A 17,620-nucleotide genomic window follows, 5' to 3' on the forward strand; every position below is an offset into this window, starting at 1 on the left:
AATATCATTGTAATAGCATAAAGCTACGTAAAAATTATTAAACGCCATTTTTAGACGCCTCCAATACGTTTCTAATTTAATGGTGACGCCATTACAAGTTTGTCTCTTGAGAATAACTGTCAGTGTCATAGGGATCATCTTAGGCCGCGCCGGGTATAAAATAGATATCGATGCCAAAAATATAGTTTTTAGAATTCTTGTCTGTATGTAACCCCGGGCTTAAATCACATTCATTTATCAATAACAATACAATTTCGAATACGACTGTACACAATTCATTAATATACTCACACTATTATATTGATTATTAAAAATATTTTAATAATATACTACTATGTGATTTACGTATTTGTTTTAAAGTGGTTATAAATCACATTATAGTTAAATTAAATTGAGATTGCAATGTCTGAAATCTGAATACAATTTGTAAGCAGTGGAAAGGAATGTGTTGTCAATTGTTGTCATTTTCTAATTATTTATAGACATTTGACATTGACAGTTACTTATTTATTTTTGTGTGGATGGATTTTATTATTTTGTCTATTTTTGTAGTGAAATAATTATGTTTGCTTTGTAATAATATTTGTAAATGCATTACCAACCGAATATTCAGAAATGGCGTATAGAATTTTAGCTTGGTTCAGCCTTATATCTGTAATTACAATTGCCTTATTAGGGTTTGGTTTGTACTTAGCTTTACTTACATTTTTTATTTCTTTTATCGCTGGGTAAGTATATACAATGTAGCCTCAATGATTCATTATCTCATTCCCTCGATTTATAGTCTAACAACGGTCATTGCCTTATTTACAGGATCCTCACAATTTTACATTTGAACTTTGACACAAGAAAAATATTCTCTTCTGATATTGATTGTTTGGATGATCCCTTGCAGCAAACAAACTTTTCTATACAGTCACCTAAGGTATGAAGTATAACCATTACATTCTCCAAGAAAAAAATAACTTTATTTAATTTTTATTAGAATTAGCTGTTGTATTTTTATAGATCCTGCAACTGTTTCAAAATGAAACACCACTGCCTAAGTTTGACAGTAGAATAACTGGCAGTGAAACTGTTGATTCATTTCTCAATGAGATTATATCGATAATAATTAATGACTATGTCACGCCTTGGTATGAAATGTTAACAGACGACCAAGAGTTCACTAAGCATGCAATCAAACGGATTGTTGTTATGACAAGTGCAAACGTTACAAACAGGTATGAGGAATTTCATTACTTTAAAATGATATCTATTATTACTCTAAAATAATATATTATCTATTTATTTTAATTGTGACAAAATTTAAGAAATCTTACATACTTTGGAAGAATAATGGTTTCAACGTGTGTTCATGGAATATGATTAACCTAATTCCGCTTTGTACAGAATAAAAATTGTAGACTGGATATATCTGTTGTCTACAAAGTTTCCGGAAGAATTAACAACTCATTTGAAGCTATTCAAACAGTCGAGAGTGAGGTTGAAACAGTTACAATTGTTGAGTGCCAAAGAAGTTGCCAATGGGTCATCTAAGTATAGTCCTAAGAAACAAGATGATAAGAGATCACATAGACGGAATAAGAGTGACACCGATTTATCTTGGGCTCCAGGTCATTGACACATATTTAAATATGTATTTTCAAACTTGTATCTGAGGTCTTCTGTGTTTTTTTTGTAGTTAGACAGTTAACTAACATTTGGGTCTTAAACTTATAATGATATAATTGAATCTTATAGTGGATAGATTAATTATTTAACAAAAGAAATGAGATTTTTTTTTCATATTTATTGTTGCATTTAAATTAATCCTGTGATGATTTAAAAATATAAACATACATACTTATTATGTAAGTATGTACCCATTATAATTCTTTTTAAATTTCAGATTCACAAACATCTGGAAAGACTAAATTGTATGGCAGTTCTGAAAATATTAGTAGCAATAATTTAAAAGATATATTTTTTGATCTGGAATGTGCGATGGAGAATAAGAAAATATGCAGAGATACGTTTTGTATGGATGCAGAGAAAGAATATGGTATTTTTTTAATCATAACAAGTTTATTATGTGTTTTATTTTTTAAAGTATGTATAAGAAAAGTCTCATACATTTTAAGTGTGTTATATGTGTTTTTTTTAATCAAAGTGTTAGACTTAAATATAAAAAGTGAAATAAAACTGATCATCCTATGTGATATCTCAAACTTAGGCCATTTTTCAGCATTATTATGTGAAATATCAGAGGCTATTTTATATTTAGTAGCACCGGATGAAACATGGAAATGTCATGCATTAAAATTGATTATTATAGAGCTTCTGTCGGCGATTGTTTTAAAGCCTATTATAAATATGTTAAGTGACCCAGATAATATTAATAGAGCTATTATAAGAACAGTGAGTATGTTAGATATGTTTTTAGATGTTTTCATAATAAAACGAAAAAAAAAAAATTTTTTTCTGGTACCTAATATGAGTGATACAAAATGTTTATACGAAATAATAAGTTTATAGAGCCTATTTACAAATAACAGTGTTTTGCCTTTTATATTATTGTATTTCTAGTATTTTTTTTATGATAAAATATATAAGTTATGATAAACAACAAAAACTAACAAAATTTTATTTTCCAGTGTTGTCGCGACTCATGTCTCTCATCTGAGCTATTTCTATTAGTGATTAGAACTTGTGCAGATGCAGAGGAATTAGATGCTACATTGGAACTTGTACATAAGGATATACAGAAACTTGTGAGTTTTTGCCACTGTAATTTCATGGCTATTAAATATATTGTATTTTGCTCAGTTCATTAGTTTGTTAAAAACAGGACTTCACAATTTCTAAAATTAAATTTGTTAAATTATAATTGTGGAAGAGAGACAATAATGCATTTTTATATTGGTGTCTCGTTCTAGCATTCAAAAGATAGCGCCGGTGAATGGGAACTACAGGATAGGCAGAAATTATCTTCACTACAATACCTCGTTAGAATTATACAGGCAAAGCGGGCTACACTTGGACCACAAGAGGGTAGGTCGGAAAACAGAAATATTATGATTCTCTAAAAGAACATTTGATTAATAGCTGTTATAATTTATGGTGTGAATATTTGTTTTTTTAATCCAAAAATATCCATCTTAATTTATCAACCCAATAATATAAATAAAATATTTTGATTCAACATTACTTAAATCTACTGCTTGAATTTTTGAAAACAAAAAACCCAAATATTCAACAAAAAAATCTTGATAAAAAAAATTAGCTTATGTCTTTCACATCAGGTTCTACAAATACGCCAAGGGAAAAGGTATCAGACGAAGTGATGAGATCGTTAAAGTTTTTGCGAGCGACCGCCGCGTGGAGATCTAACGCTCAGTATTTACTCGAAATTGAAATGAATGAAGCCGGTAAGTAAGTTAGTAATATAAAATGTTGACACTGTATTGATCAGTTGATAAAAAAATGTGAGGAATGCCGCACCTAGTTTTACATTTTTTGTATTTGGTTTCAATCATACTTCTGTCGGAAAATGCATACAATTTTAATTAATTAATTTTTAAAGTACCTACTGTGTTTGTATATTTAGAGTGCAAAGTGTGAAAACGAAATGTTTAAATATCGCACACATGATTTTCTTTTTCTTGATTGAAATTCGTATTTAAATTATTTATGGCTAGTTTCATAGCCCCTCGATTGTTCTGGTGTGCTTTATGTTATTTAAAACTAGCGTACCGCCCGCGGCTTCGCCCGCTTTGTCTAAAACCTAATAAATTATGTATATACTAATTCTTCCTCTTGAATCACTTTATCTATTAATAAAAAAAAACCGCATCAAAATCCGTTGCGTAGTTTTAAAGATTTAAGCATACAAAGGGACATAGGGACAGAGAAAGCGACTTTGTTTTATACTATGTAGTGATGACCAATAATTATGATATAATACGTAAAAAAGTATCAAATGCTCGAATCCATCTCTTTAATATTTTTTTCAAACATTCCATAATACTTACTCGATGTTTTCACATACACACTTACAGACTTACCGCACACATCCAAAGCGGTCATAGACAACCTGCGTTCCTCCGCACTAGAACTATGCGATATGTACTTAGCACCAAACAGACTGCAAGTTATGGGTGTACCTGATAATTGTCACGCGGAAATGGTTAGGAAGATCACCACTGAAGGCGAAGAGTTCACTAATAACCCCCTCTCTTGCTTCGACGACGTGCAAAAGTGCGTGTGCAACGCTTTGGAGGTAAGAAAATAACAAAAAAAGACAAAAAATCTCGCAAAATAGACTAGACTAGATAGGCGTACCTGATAACTGTTACTCGGAACAAGTTATTGGTAAGATTTTTATAAATAAAATATAAATGATTCTCGGAAGTAGATAAATAATTTTTCAAACTACCCTACTCATAATTTATTAAATACTCAATGTTTTGTTACGCTGAAAACTTTTACGCCATAGGGATGAAATGATAACATTTTTTTCTGTCGTTTAAAAATATAATAGTGTTATTTAATAAACTATGAAGGGACATTATATTGAGTTAATAAAACAAATTATTTTAGGACGACCCTACATGGCAGGCTGATTTTATGTTAGATCCCGAACAAGACGGTTCCGAAAGAAATAGTAGGTCAGTAAAGAATTATTAAAACAATTTTGGATTGTTTACACCTTTTTTAAATCTACTAATTTACTAATTTGTTTTTAGTGAGTTCAAAAAAGACCCAAAAGTCGATGGCAAGAAATACGGAGGTATGGAAAAAGACAATATAATACAAGCCTACATAACCAAGGCATTCATTTGACAAATCAATTAATTCTGTAATCATACGTAGTCAGAGTTTTTCGATACGTGCAATTAACAAATTGTATATAAAATATAAATTGTGCGTATAGAAAAATGTTCACATTACAAGAAAAAAAGACGTGTGGCACTCAGAGACTGGAGCGGTAAAGCTATTGCATAGCATAAAAAGTATCACTAAAGAGAATACAAATAATATGGTATCACCGCTTTGCCGGTCGGAGTTGGGGGTGTTAGGTTATTTTCGTTACGGAATTTCTGGATTCGATCTCCACGCTCAAGGCCCGCGATAGAAGCTATGCAATAGCTTAAAAAATACGATTATATTGAAGCAAATGACACATTCATTAAATAATATTATTTTATTACTAAAGAATTAAATGATTTGTCGAGCGAATGCCACAATTAACACAAATGCTTACAGAGAGATGCAAGAGACTAATGAAGACGTGTATCCATCAGTTGCCAAAGCTTTTCCAAAAGTCCAAATATAAATACGAATCTCCCACAAAATCCTTTACTTTCCCCCGCTCCTTTACTCGAAGGGTCCCAACTTACAAGAACCATACTATCCCTAAATGTGCTAACGGTATTATTTTGTTAGTCTAATATTTGCATGTGTATTTACATTTTTTATATACGTACATATTTTTTAATGCAGCAGTAGTCTTTATAATTTCTCTGAATAAAGCGGTATCTATTTATGTATAACATGCATTTTTTAGATAAACATGGGTAGATATGTTACAAGTTACAACGCTTATTTTATATTATTTTTAGTTAAGTAAATATATCGTCGTTTATAAATTTCTACATTACACTGCATAACATTTCTACCTTTAGCAAATTTAAATTGGTTTTTATTAGTTGCTTTTGTAATAGACAGAATATAAAAAGCAATTATAGCTTGAAATGTAGTATATTTACTGCGTTTATTTGTATAGTAGTCGAAGCGTAGTTGTAGTGAATGCCTCATATCAAACATTACACTTATACATTTACAATCGATTCGTTTTTTTTTTAGTTTTTTTTCCCATTAATACCATGTAAAGTGAACATTTTCCAGGTGATGTGGTATTGCCCGTACCTGGCACGAGGCATAACAGATCGCGGTCAGACATTGTAGGCAATTTTGCTCAGAAAATGCTCAGCGAGAGCGTAGGTTAGTAAAGTGGATAATGCTAGTTTTGCCCATATTGTATATACCATTGATAGAGTTAAAGTTTTTCCGGGAACAGGGAGTAAAATGGATGGATGCGTTGTTTTCTAGCAGGACAAATATTATCTGGCGGTCGTCCCCTATATTATAATAATCGAAAATAATTACAGATTAACTCTTATTAAGTAATTTTCCGAAGTGAATAACTTTAACGTCATATTATCTGCAGTTAAATTTCGACTAAAACTTTATGTAAATTGTTGAATCATGCTTTGTATTAACTTTTGGATAAAATTGATACTCTGTTAACATGTGTAATAATTTGATCTAACTGCTTAAGTATTTGTCGCATTCAAGTTGTATGTATGTAATTGTAGTGTTTCAATATATTTACAGGATCGTCAAATCTGTCCGTAGCAAATTCAAACAATTTGTCTCTTTCCCACACTGAGATTAGTGGTAGAGCGAAAAACTATCTGTCTCCCTTATCGGCGTATATTATAGAAACAGGTAAAAAATAACATTTAATTTACATGTTTAAATACAGAAAAAATATATTTTGATCCATTTTTTGCTTTTATTATCTATTTTTGAATGCTGAAACGTCGACTCTAGAAGAATAAATCGCAATAACTACCTATTTTTTTTTAATTTTCCTTTTTGGGGAATTCAGGAAAAGGTTTGTAATTTTTGAAGTGTTCATGAATACAACGACCTTGACTTTTATTATAATTTGTAATTTCTATTTAGCGTTAGTACAAGATAAGGGCAAGTCGTTTGGAATCTACGCAATAGCTGTGACAAGAGCATCGGATAACGAAGTTTGGCATATTTATAGGCGGTACAGTGATTTCTATGAACTACATTCGGCTATCAAAGATAAGGTAAACAAGTAAACTTAATAGTAATAGATTATAGAACACTCAATTCAGCTAAATCCCATATTATGCGAAAATTTCGTCTATTTTCTCTCATTAAATTTTGAATATATGTACATAATAAATGATGTAATTTCTATTCATTAAAAAAAATCTAGCCTGCCTTTACTTCGATATATTCCCCAAATAAACGTTTTTGTTTTTTAAATTTTAAACTATTGAATAGTCAGTTCTGATTTTTTTTAATTACCAAAAGCAAACTTACAAATTGCTAGTAGTAGCAGTCTATCGATTTTCCTGCACAGAAGAACTGTGAACCTGTAGCAATTTTCTTTTAAGTTCCACTTATTTCCAGTGGCCCGAACTAGCAAGTCTGCCGTTTCCCGCAAAGAAAACGTTTCAAAACACATCCCGTTCAGTACTAGAGAATCGCAAACGAATGCTCAACAGTTATTTGCAAAGTTTGACCAGTATTTCACGAGATGCAAGATATATGGCCTTATTGTCTTCGGATTATCTGGGCGGGTTCTTGAGTCCAGAGATACAGACGGAAAGACATGGGAACACTGTGAGTTTTGAATCCGGTAGTTATAAGTCTGTATAGTATTTTAGAAATGGTTTAGGTTTATAGGAAAAACGAAACGAAGAACCATTCATAACGTGTTGTAGCTTGTTGATGTTGATACCGTAGACTCTATGTGAAATAATATGTACTTAGATTGTTATTTCAAAGCAAACTTAGCTAATTTTTTCAGCAAATATCAATAGGAAAGAAGATCAAAACAACACTTAAGTTATTGTAATAATTTGTAAGAATAATTTCAATAAATAAAATAAATAATTATAATTCGAGGGTTTAAAATGTGAAAATTATTATAAGATAATAAGATAGGAGAAGTTGTCATGGCAACGTCGCCGGCTACATATCCAAGCATTCGAAATGTTCAAAGTAGCGACGTTGCCAAACCGTCGCCAATTTAGTTAGGTACCATATGTACAATTCTTGATTGACTGACCGCTTGGCTTGGTTCATAGTGGCCCTGCCTACCAAGCCAGAGGTCGTGGGTTCGATTCCCACCCGGTGCAAATATTTGTGTGATGAACATAGATGTTTGCTCTGTGTCGGGTGTTAATTATCTATATAAGTATTTATTTAAAATTATATATGTTTGTTTATCAGCCATCTGGTTTCCATAACACAAGCGAAAGCTTAGAATGGGATTAGACTGTGCCGTGTGTGAAAATTGTGGTGAAAATTGTGATGAAAAATATTTATTCAATATTAACTTCTTCTATACGACGGCTGGCAACGTCGCCATGGCGTCCTATTGGGCTTATTATATACCATACTGGTCTATGGTATATAATAAGCCTATATGGTATATATTAAGTAAATGTATAGTATCTGTATTAAATGTATGGCTATTTTCAGATTGACGCCCTATTGGTGAATTCTATAAAGGCTGGTATGAGGACACTCAAGAGCATGCCTGATCAGTTTGCTAACACTGTCGATGGTGTTATGGATGGTAAGATATAAAAAAATATTTAAATTTGGGAGTAATGTGGAAATAATTGTTTTTAATATGATTTTTTATTTAAATGGTATCTTTTACAGGAATATCAAAAGTGTTTCAAGGCAAGAGCGGCGAGAATTATTATGACGCTATCAAACGGGACACAAATTCTGAAGGACAAGACGTGAGAACATAATCTTTTCAAATTTAATCAACAACTCGTTTCTCGTTTTCCATTAATTATTATTTTAGCTATGTCTAAAAATTACTTCGAATATTTAAACATATGACTAAGGGCCGATTTTTCAATCCTTGGTTAAAACTTAATCGTCGAATAATGTATAAAACTACCATTTTAAAAACGTATTCTAATTGCCCGTATTTGACAGTTTACGTGTCATTTTAATAGTATCGTGTAATACTTTATTGGACGGATAAGTTTTATCCAAGCATTGAAAAATCGGCCCAAAAGATATTTGTTTTAGGATGGAGATGAAAGTGTACCATTGAAGTTATTAGAAGAAGTTTTGGGGATCCGAGGGTTATGGTTGAGGAGAAGATTGTTAGCGCCCGTCAGGACTTTAATAGCTGATCGAGTTAATAGGTGATTAAAATGCTTATTTTTTAAATTAATATGATTCAATCTCTAGTTTACATAGCGTTATCTCACTCCTATCTAACCTCAAAAAGCTTTCAAATTTTTGAAGTGAAACTTCTTTAGGCGCGTTGAGAGTAAAATTTCAAGGTTGTGTCATGCCAGGCGACGATTTTGGTATCTTTGAATTTTGCCAAATAAGTTTCACTTCTGACACGTGTGCTCACACACGGCACACACGCTCTTTTTTGTATGAAATGTTAATAAAAACGTACGAGTTAGGTAAACATTTAAATATGTATATTTTGTTTATTACCACTTGCAGGAAAGTATTAGAGTTAGTTTCATCGTTGACGTCGCCACGCAATGTTGTCCAGTACTTGAAATCGTTTAAGTGAGTAAAATTTAAGAAAAATATCTATTTATCTTATTTAAAATATTTTAGGGAATCTAGAAGAATCTAGAAGGAAATGTTATAATTTTTTAAATGTAATAAATAGTAGATATATTTTTACGAAAGAGTCTGAAAAAATTGAAGTCTATCGCGCCCGACAATCTGACTAAAACATTGTTATTCATGTTTAATCTACAAAATATACAGGAAATGGTTATTAAGCTATTGCATAGCTTCTATCGCGGGCCTTGAGCGCGGGGACCGAATCCAGAAATTCCGTAACGAAAAAACCTCACGCTCCCCACTCCGACGGGCGCGGAGGTGTGGCTTGAAGGCATAGCATGCAATAGCTTTACCGCGGCAGTCCCCGAGTGCAACACGTCTTTTTTATATTTCCAGGCAATGGCTGACGAGTCGTAACAACGGTAACACATCTAGCAGAGATGCGGCGACGCAAGCGCGCACGAGAGTTGCAGCTAAGGTTGCACTATTAGCGGCAGCTTCAGGTAATATTATAATTTTATTTATTAAATAATATCATTAAAAAATAAATCAACATAATAAGGCCAGTAATTGTCTGATATGAAAGTCAATATTTTGCCCTAGAACTTCTTTTGTACCTATATAAAATAACAATAAAAATATGTCCTCATAATAAGTCCAATTGTCTGTTATGAAAGTCAATAATTTTCCCTACATAGTCCTCCCTAGTCGAATCCCACCATAATTGGTTCATCAATCTCAAAGATTATTCCGACAACGAGACAAAGTGACAATAACCTCCTCCTTTTTTTTGAAGTCGGTTAAAAATATACTAACAGAAATATCCTTTTATGAATAAAATAAAAAAATACAAGAAGAAATGCACCCTAGGTTAATATAATGAACATTTTTAAATTAAAATTTTAGTGAGGATGCGATTTCTCTTATTTTGCTCGCTACCATAAAAGTGGATTTCTTAAGTATTACGATAAAAACCTTGATGTAAAATACACAATAAAATAATTTTCAGATGATCTCAGGCACATTGTAGGCACAGATGCAGCAAGGCGCGGTCTTCTGACAGTATTCGATTTATTCCAAACACAAGAGATTAATAGGCGGCTAATGCTTGTTTTACTTGAAGGTGAGAAACGATTTGTTAATAATTTTGTACTTTGTATTACAACTGGAAACGATCGGATTTACACAAAAGATAAGAAGAAATTATCAAAAATACACTGTTGAGTTTTCTTATTACTATAAATTCTCAATTATAAAAAAAAAGTTATTGTCTACCGTATTTAGTACTGACCGATGTTACTTTTGACATAAATTATTATGTGAGTGTATTGGTCATTTTTCTTGTGTGAAATACAAATAAATTTGCTTTTTATTAAAATAAATAATATCGATTTTTGCTCTTTTACAGTTTCGCTGTGCAACTTGTTCCCCGACAACAATATCCCAGAATTATTTAAAAGGTTATATTCTAATTCACCAAGAGTCTCTATACCGAAGAAATCTTTATAAAACGAAATTATTTCTTATTGCATGAAAAATGTATGCAACTTATTACACTAGGCTCTACTCTTTCATTCGTTGGTATGTGATTGTAGTTATGATTTGTCTCGTTCACACTTATGTAAAACATCATAAGAGCGAAAGGGACAAAACAGGTTTATATATCGTTGTTTATAATAATCAATCTATTTAAAATATCCGCAATATTGAATTCGAATAATTACGATTTTTGACCAAAAGTTGTGAGATTTTTCTTATATTTTGGTTCTTAAATATATTAATAGAATATAGAAAACACTTTAAAGTTAATTATGGAATAATTCCGCTTTTTTAATATTTATAGCATAGATAGTAAAATATACACTTAATTTATGAGTCATTAGACTAAGTTGGACTCGAATGTTTATTAAGTCCTTATAGCAATAACATTGTGACTTATTTTTTGGAATATATTTCCATTGTAGTAAGGTCCCTATAATTTATTTGAAAGAACAAGCGGAAAATTTTGTAGAGTTACTTTCACATTTAGTGTAGATTATATCGGTTGTAATTCATTATTGAGTAAGTTTTCACTTATTTTTCGTATATTTGCATGTTTCCTATATTTTTAGGATTTTTTATTAATCGCTGCAGAAAACTTATATCGATGAATATAGATAATGTTATTGGGAGATAATTTAAAGAATTTGAAAGGATTTTTATACAAGTACTTCGCAATAATTTATAACATTTATCCTAAAGGTTTATTCTGTTACCAAGTAGGTAATTCAGAGTAATAATATGTAGTGTCAAATAATTATAAACAAAATTTGTGATAACCGGTACCTAAATATTTTGGTGTATTGTAAGTATATTTATTGTATTTTTCATATATATATATAGAGACAATTAGAGATTATTTAAAATAATATTTGTATGATATAATGTAATGGCCTTGTTCTTACCGACTTTGTATAAAACTGTCAGATTATAAACATTTTCATATAAAGTATCAGTTATTCAACATAAATACGATTGTTTTGAAATTGAAGAATAATATTAAATTGTATTTTTGCTTTGGTTATTTCAAAATATCAATTTTTTACAATTAAATAGTAAAATAACGTACGTAATAAATTTGTTAATGTTTTTTTTAAATATATGTAGTATAATCGGATATTTTATATTGTTTTCGGAGAACTGCGGCCTTAGTTTAATTGAAAATTGCTGCCACAATTAAGATAATATGTTAATTTTTACGTTCGTTCATTGGATTCTAGAAAATTCGATGGTCGTAATATTTTGTACATTTAAAGTGATATTGGAGTGAATATGTAAAAATATATAGATATTAAATATTTTCATATATCTAGCATAATATTATGGCCTAATTTGTGAGAGTAATTTGTAAAATGTATTGGTTACATTTTGTATAAAAAGTTATTCTTTATAGTTGACGCTAGTAAATTATTTTTGTAAAGTAGCAATGCATTTGACTCGAGTAAAGGTACAAATAAAGAGTGAAAATGTTTGCTTCGATCAAATATAGATCGAACTTATTTATATGACTTATTTAAAGGTAAATGTTTAAAAAAACATCTGTTACATTGAAATTAAAGGATAAAGGAGTTTTTTTTAGTTTATAGTTAGAATCTTGCAACTATTATGTTTTTTTTAAGTTGTGGTATGTCCACAACCCGGTTACAATATCTGTGGACCTGGCTTCGATGACGTCACGTCGCGAACGCAACGAAATTGCTAACCGTAATGACGCGCCGCGGGCGAGCGCGGGGAGGTAAAGGGGAACGGGAAGGGGCTCCGCATTCCAGCGAGGTCCACAGATATTGTAACCGAGTTGTAATGTGGACATACATGTTTTAATATAATCTAGAATAATTTATTTTACACTCAGTGTATTTTTTTTATAGTTAAAATATCATAAAAAACAGTCTTGGAAATTAAGATATGTATCCACATTCCATTAAAGCGTTGCGTTGTTAATTATTACTATAAATATAAGTTATTAATATTTATTTTCGAATAAAACGTGAGCATGGAAATGGATTTTTATTTTCTTCTATCTACTACAAATGGACTTCATTTCTTGATTACATATCAATAAAAGTTAAGTTTATTAATTATTTAATATTCATGTCTTAGAATAATTTGTGTAATTACATATTATAATATAAAGTACATGATACTTTTTGCAAGCCTTGATAATTTTCTCCACCCGACGGTAATAAGAGAAACGTAAAAGTAGCGCAAAGATCAACTTTTATCTTATAGAAAGAAATGTGACGATTTTCAATAAAATGAAAAGTTGTTAAAATAACGTATTAAAATACTGAAATTTCTCCATACTCCATGTCTACAACTCAGTTATAATTATTGTACCTAGACATGGCCTTGAGTTTTCTGATATTTGAGAGCCACTGTGAAATAAATATGTACATATATACAGGGTGTAATCGTTAAGTGTGCACAGGCGATTTTTCCGTAAGTATTACAGATAACAAAAAACTTTAAACTGATATCGAAAGTACTTAACCTAATGAGTAAAATGGCGGTAATAAATTTTTAAAAATAAATCGAGAAATATCAAAAAAATTATCTTTAAACCCTCCCATACATTAAGTTTGAAATATGTGTGTGTGTTAAGTACTTTCGATATCATTTTAAAGTTTTTTGTTATCTGTAATACTTACGGAAAAATCGCCTGTGCACACTTAACGATTACACCTCAGGATTACACCCTGTATAGCTGTAGCCTGTACAGCTAACTGCTAACGCAGACAAGCGTATAGGTACAATATTATACAACACAAAAACTTAAAACAAACCATTCCTTCGGCCTGCGTAAAAATATAAAAATCCAATGACGCAACGTTCCCTCATTTCATCAGATGTAATCAACTAATTGGATTGATTAAATCATCTAAAAGAATTTGGTAATTCACTCCGAAAGTGCTTTATGCAGAGAAAGATTGCCAAATGAAGGTAAGTGTGCGAGTTTTGGTTCGTAATGTTTGGTTGTGTGCCAGGCTTGGTCCGCTCTCGGCCAAGCGCTTTACTCGATGTTTTAGTTTTAATAGCTTTTTACACTGGCCTTAATTAAAATTTGTTTATATTTTGAATGAGCAGAGAGTAAAGATAATTAGGAAGTTTAATAAGTGATTGCAAATTAGGGAGGATAGATTAGAAACATGCGTTTCGTACATTTAAATACTGTGTAAATATGAACTGCTTATTTGGGAATTCTGTAAAACGGAGACACCCGTTAGATACAAATTGAGCAAATATAAATCGTACCTACAGGTAATCTACTAAATATTTCACTTTAATGAACAAATCGACTATAAAACGTAATTAAATTACGGTTTTTCAATGCCCTTACTGAAAGTAAAATATCGAAGGGCATCGCCGTAATTCGCTACAACATCATAAAATTTTTAGTATCTTTTCCATTATCCGAGCTGAGTACAATACGATCTTATTCGGAATGTTATAGTGATTTGAGCGGGTTTGCTGACTCTGTGGTGGACCCCGGCGCTATTGTCGCGTTACTCCGCCCGGATAACCCGAGACACACGTCTGTTTCACTTGATAAATTGGCTGGGAAAATAAAAAACTTGACTTTGTACCTTTCCAAGTCGATCTGATGCGTCGGAACTCGGAAGTGAAAAGGCAAGGTCAGCGTTGCAGTTACATTGTTAGTGGACGTCTTGTGATGTCTGATAGTTATTACGTGTTAGCAAAAGTTTTAAAGGGCTCCGATGTTTTGCTATACTATTTTTTGTGAAATTCATGACAAAACTGGAAGAGATCACTCTTTAGTGATAAGGCCGCCCTCTGTGCTAGTTTAGCTATAAGTTTTAGTTTTAAGTAATTTGTATAACTAGCATAGTAAAGTGTTATAAATAAATAAATAAAAAACGTCGAATAAAATTCGTGTATAGTTGCGATGTTTTGCCTTTATTTGATTTGCATGGTGTTAATGTTATTTATGTTTATTTTAATGTAGATACTTAGCTACCCATAAAAATGTTAAGAGATACAAACGATTTTTTTAATTTAACAGTTTAATGGGCATCTTATTGATTCAAGGGATAAAAAATGATAATAATAATTTCTATATTTAAAAGCGAAACAGATTTCGAATGAAAATAGACGAGGGAATAAAAGCAAAATACAAAAGGGAAAAATACGAAATTGACGATTGGGTTTGAACTTAAAGGTCCCCAACTAAGTACATTATAAAGAATGCAAAGAAATCTGGGGAAGGTAAACAATTTCACGGCTAGTGGTTCAATTTAATTGGAATTGTCTTTTTTTGGACCGTCGTCAAGTGGCCCGGTGACAGCGAACAAATGATGCATTCGAAGTCCGCGGTAGGGTTTTAGCATTTCTAAACAGCACTCAAACCTGATTCACTACTATTGACATGTCAGCCGAGGGTGAGATAGTGAGTGATAGAGGTACGAGCTACCGATCGTGTTCGAGATGTCAACGCTGGCCGATCGATGTTGGTTTGTGTGAGTGGAGACGTGTACATGGTATTACATGGCTTTACTAGAGATCGCTCGGAATATTATTGATGCGTCGGATATGGCCGAGATTAAATTCAAATTCTAGTACGTGTATAATGGTATCTATAGCGAGGATGTAAAGCTTTTTGTTGGGGAGCTTATAATGTGTATGTCGTATCGTATAACGTCCTGCAAAAACAAGGGTAAGACGAATCCATAGGACACTGTCCCACAATCCTCTTGATTTTGTGGCCGCTCATTGCCCATTGGATAGTTTCGGGTTGTTTGTTTAGTAGTATGTGGAAACAACTCTGTACCAAGTATTATCATTTATTGTTATGTATCTGCCTTTTTGCTGCTATGTTAAATGGAATCTTAATTACTAATACGCATTAGATATTATTGTTTCAAAATAAGATTATGTGAAGCAATAAATTTTAATCCTTTTTTTTATAGTGGGGAAATCTTCCAAAGATACCCACTGCCCCCGGGGAAGGAGCCGTGGGTTATGTCGGATTCTTACCGACTAAAACCCCACTGTGTTCCGTCGAGCCGCTTTAATGATGGGGCCGCGGGTATTGGTTGGAATTCTTCCGCGACAATAAATTTTAATCCTAATTATCCTATTCTAAAACATAAAATACATCAATGTAACACCATTAATTAAACGAATTGACTTATATCCGTTATTTTTGCAATCACATCCCGAATGAACACAGTTTTGTCACCATAAAGTATTTAACTTAAATCCCGACCCTAAAAGACAAAATAATTTCCGCCATTACGTATTTCTGCCTTCGAGTCCTGCGCCAATAAAATATGTAGGTGGCTATTTAGTAGACTATTTACTGTGCGACACTCCATTCCCCGACTCTACTAATGCTCTTAATTATTTTTGCCAGTGTAAGCTGTTTTTCTGACGGGAGAAATGCAATTGCAACATTTTGCATTCCCCCTCCCCGCCGCGGCGTTCATTACGAGCCCGCCTGCCGTCCGCCACGGCTGAGATCTCAGAATAATTAGACTTTAAATCAAGTGTACCAAGGCGGTCAACCGCTCGAATGTGGTATGAATAGTCAATCGTCATTAAATTGTTCAGCTTTGGTAGTCTAATGCGGTCGGGCGTAGCGTGCTCGACTTAAATATAAAAGGGTAGTACTAACGTCTTTTTTACTGAATTCACGGGTTGCTTCAAGCGATTCACGGTATCTTTGTAACCTGCATTTTGTAAATTCCAAATAAAGAAAATCCTATTGACATAGAGGATTTCAGCACACGTCTAAGATACCTAAATGCACGTTTGAAGCATAACAATTTCGTACGTAAGAATCCTTGTTACGACAAAATTAATAATCGGTAAAGGCTATTTTTGTTCACTTAAAGTCTAAATTCATTATGGCAAATTAAACCACCGCGTAGCACACAAAAGACGCAAATTGAATTAGCCTTTCATGCTTAGCGCTGTTATAATAATAGTGATTGTTATCATAACAATGTTTACTCTGAACTAAAGGCAGTATGTTTCGTTAAAATTAAAACCCGTTTATGTGTGCATCAACAATGAAAATTAAATTAATACGGACCACCGATGTTCGCTTCAAATTTAAGCAGTGCAAGATTTAAGCAGCTCGCATTTCGTAGGTAGGTACGTAATTACGTCGTAGCTCGCTATGTCGGGCGTATTGTGCAAAATCGCTTACTCGCGGACTCGCGGCTACGATCGCTTCTACTACAGATTCCTCTCATTTGAAACAATGCATTCCTAATGTTACTAAAACACGCAGTGTCAGACCACTCACCTGATTTTATAACAAGACAGCTCGGAAATTCCAGGTCAGGTATCAATAATATTGCTCGCGCGAAGTGCTCTAGATTAGGAACGGGAAATGTCATCTCCTTCGGGAACGCTGTATTGAATTCTAGTATTTTGTTGGTAATATTTTAAGTTCGCATTTAAAGTTTTACCTATTATTATTTTTTAATATGAAAATTGCCTAGGAGTTAGAAAATAAGGATGATTACAATATGCTCGCAGTTTTATTGTTTGAACTGTTCCAATTAGCTGCTTAGGTATTAATGAAGATATTTCCGCGCTAAATAAGTCATAAAATATCGCGATAACTTTTTTATTTAAAATAAATATTCGAATTACTCATCACACCTTTGTTTGAAAATGTTAATTTATTTATTGACTATTGTGGGTTATGCGTGTCAATAAAAAATACAATATGTTCCCGTTTCAA

General features: G+C 32.2%; 1 protein-coding gene across 2 annotated transcripts; it reads left to right on the forward strand.

The window, feature by feature from the left end:
- The first annotated feature begins 506 nt into the window (after positions 1–506).
- LOC149905753 (sorting nexin-13-like) lies at positions 507–11,974 on the forward strand. 2 transcript variants are annotated; one of them, XM_090105561.1, is made up of 23 exons: positions 507–728; positions 814–925; positions 1,009–1,223; positions 1,393–1,616; positions 1,892–2,044; positions 2,228–2,400; positions 2,637–2,753; positions 2,919–3,033; positions 3,285–3,410; positions 4,041–4,261; positions 4,582–4,649; positions 4,728–4,771; positions 5,890–5,985; positions 6,379–6,492; positions 6,733–6,866; positions 7,216–7,428; positions 8,293–8,389; positions 8,479–8,561; positions 8,863–8,981; positions 9,298–9,366; positions 9,766–9,872; positions 10,379–10,492; positions 10,778–11,974. In XM_090105561.1, the coding sequence occupies exons 1-23, from the start codon at positions 616–618 to the stop codon at positions 10,876–10,878; spliced, it is 2,928 nt and encodes a 975-aa protein (XP_089961687.1). In that variant the 5' UTR covers positions 507–615; the 3' UTR covers positions 10,879–11,974. The 2 variants fall into 2 exon arrangements, with proteins under 2 accessions (XP_089961687.1, XP_089961688.1); XM_090105562.1 differs by lacking the exon at positions 5,890–5,985.
- Positions 11,975–17,620: the final 5,646 nt, after the last annotated feature.

This window comes from Colias eurytheme, chromosome 9, assembly GCF_061535395.1.
Source record: "Colias eurytheme isolate Ceu_HAF_F1 chromosome 9, ilColEury1 Martin Lab GWU primary, whole genome shotgun sequence".
Taxonomy (NCBI): domain Eukaryota; kingdom Metazoa; phylum Arthropoda; class Insecta; order Lepidoptera; family Pieridae; genus Colias; species Colias eurytheme.

What these genes read in the sequence shown, in the direction of transcription:
- LOC149905753 (XM_090105561.1), top strand. Translation starts at nt 616, where the DNA reads ATGGCGTATAGAATTTTAGCTTGGTTCAGCCTTATATCTGTAATTACA. An exon ending in CGATTTATCTTGGGCTCCAG is followed by an intron (nt 1,617 to 1,891) that starts GTCATTGACACA and finishes TTTAAATTTCAG; the next exon opens with ATTCACAAACATCTGGAAAG. An exon ending in ACTATTAGCGGCAGCTTCAG is followed by an intron (nt 9,873 to 10,378) that starts GTAATATTATAA and finishes AATAATTTTCAG; the next exon opens with ATGATCTCAGGCACATTGTA.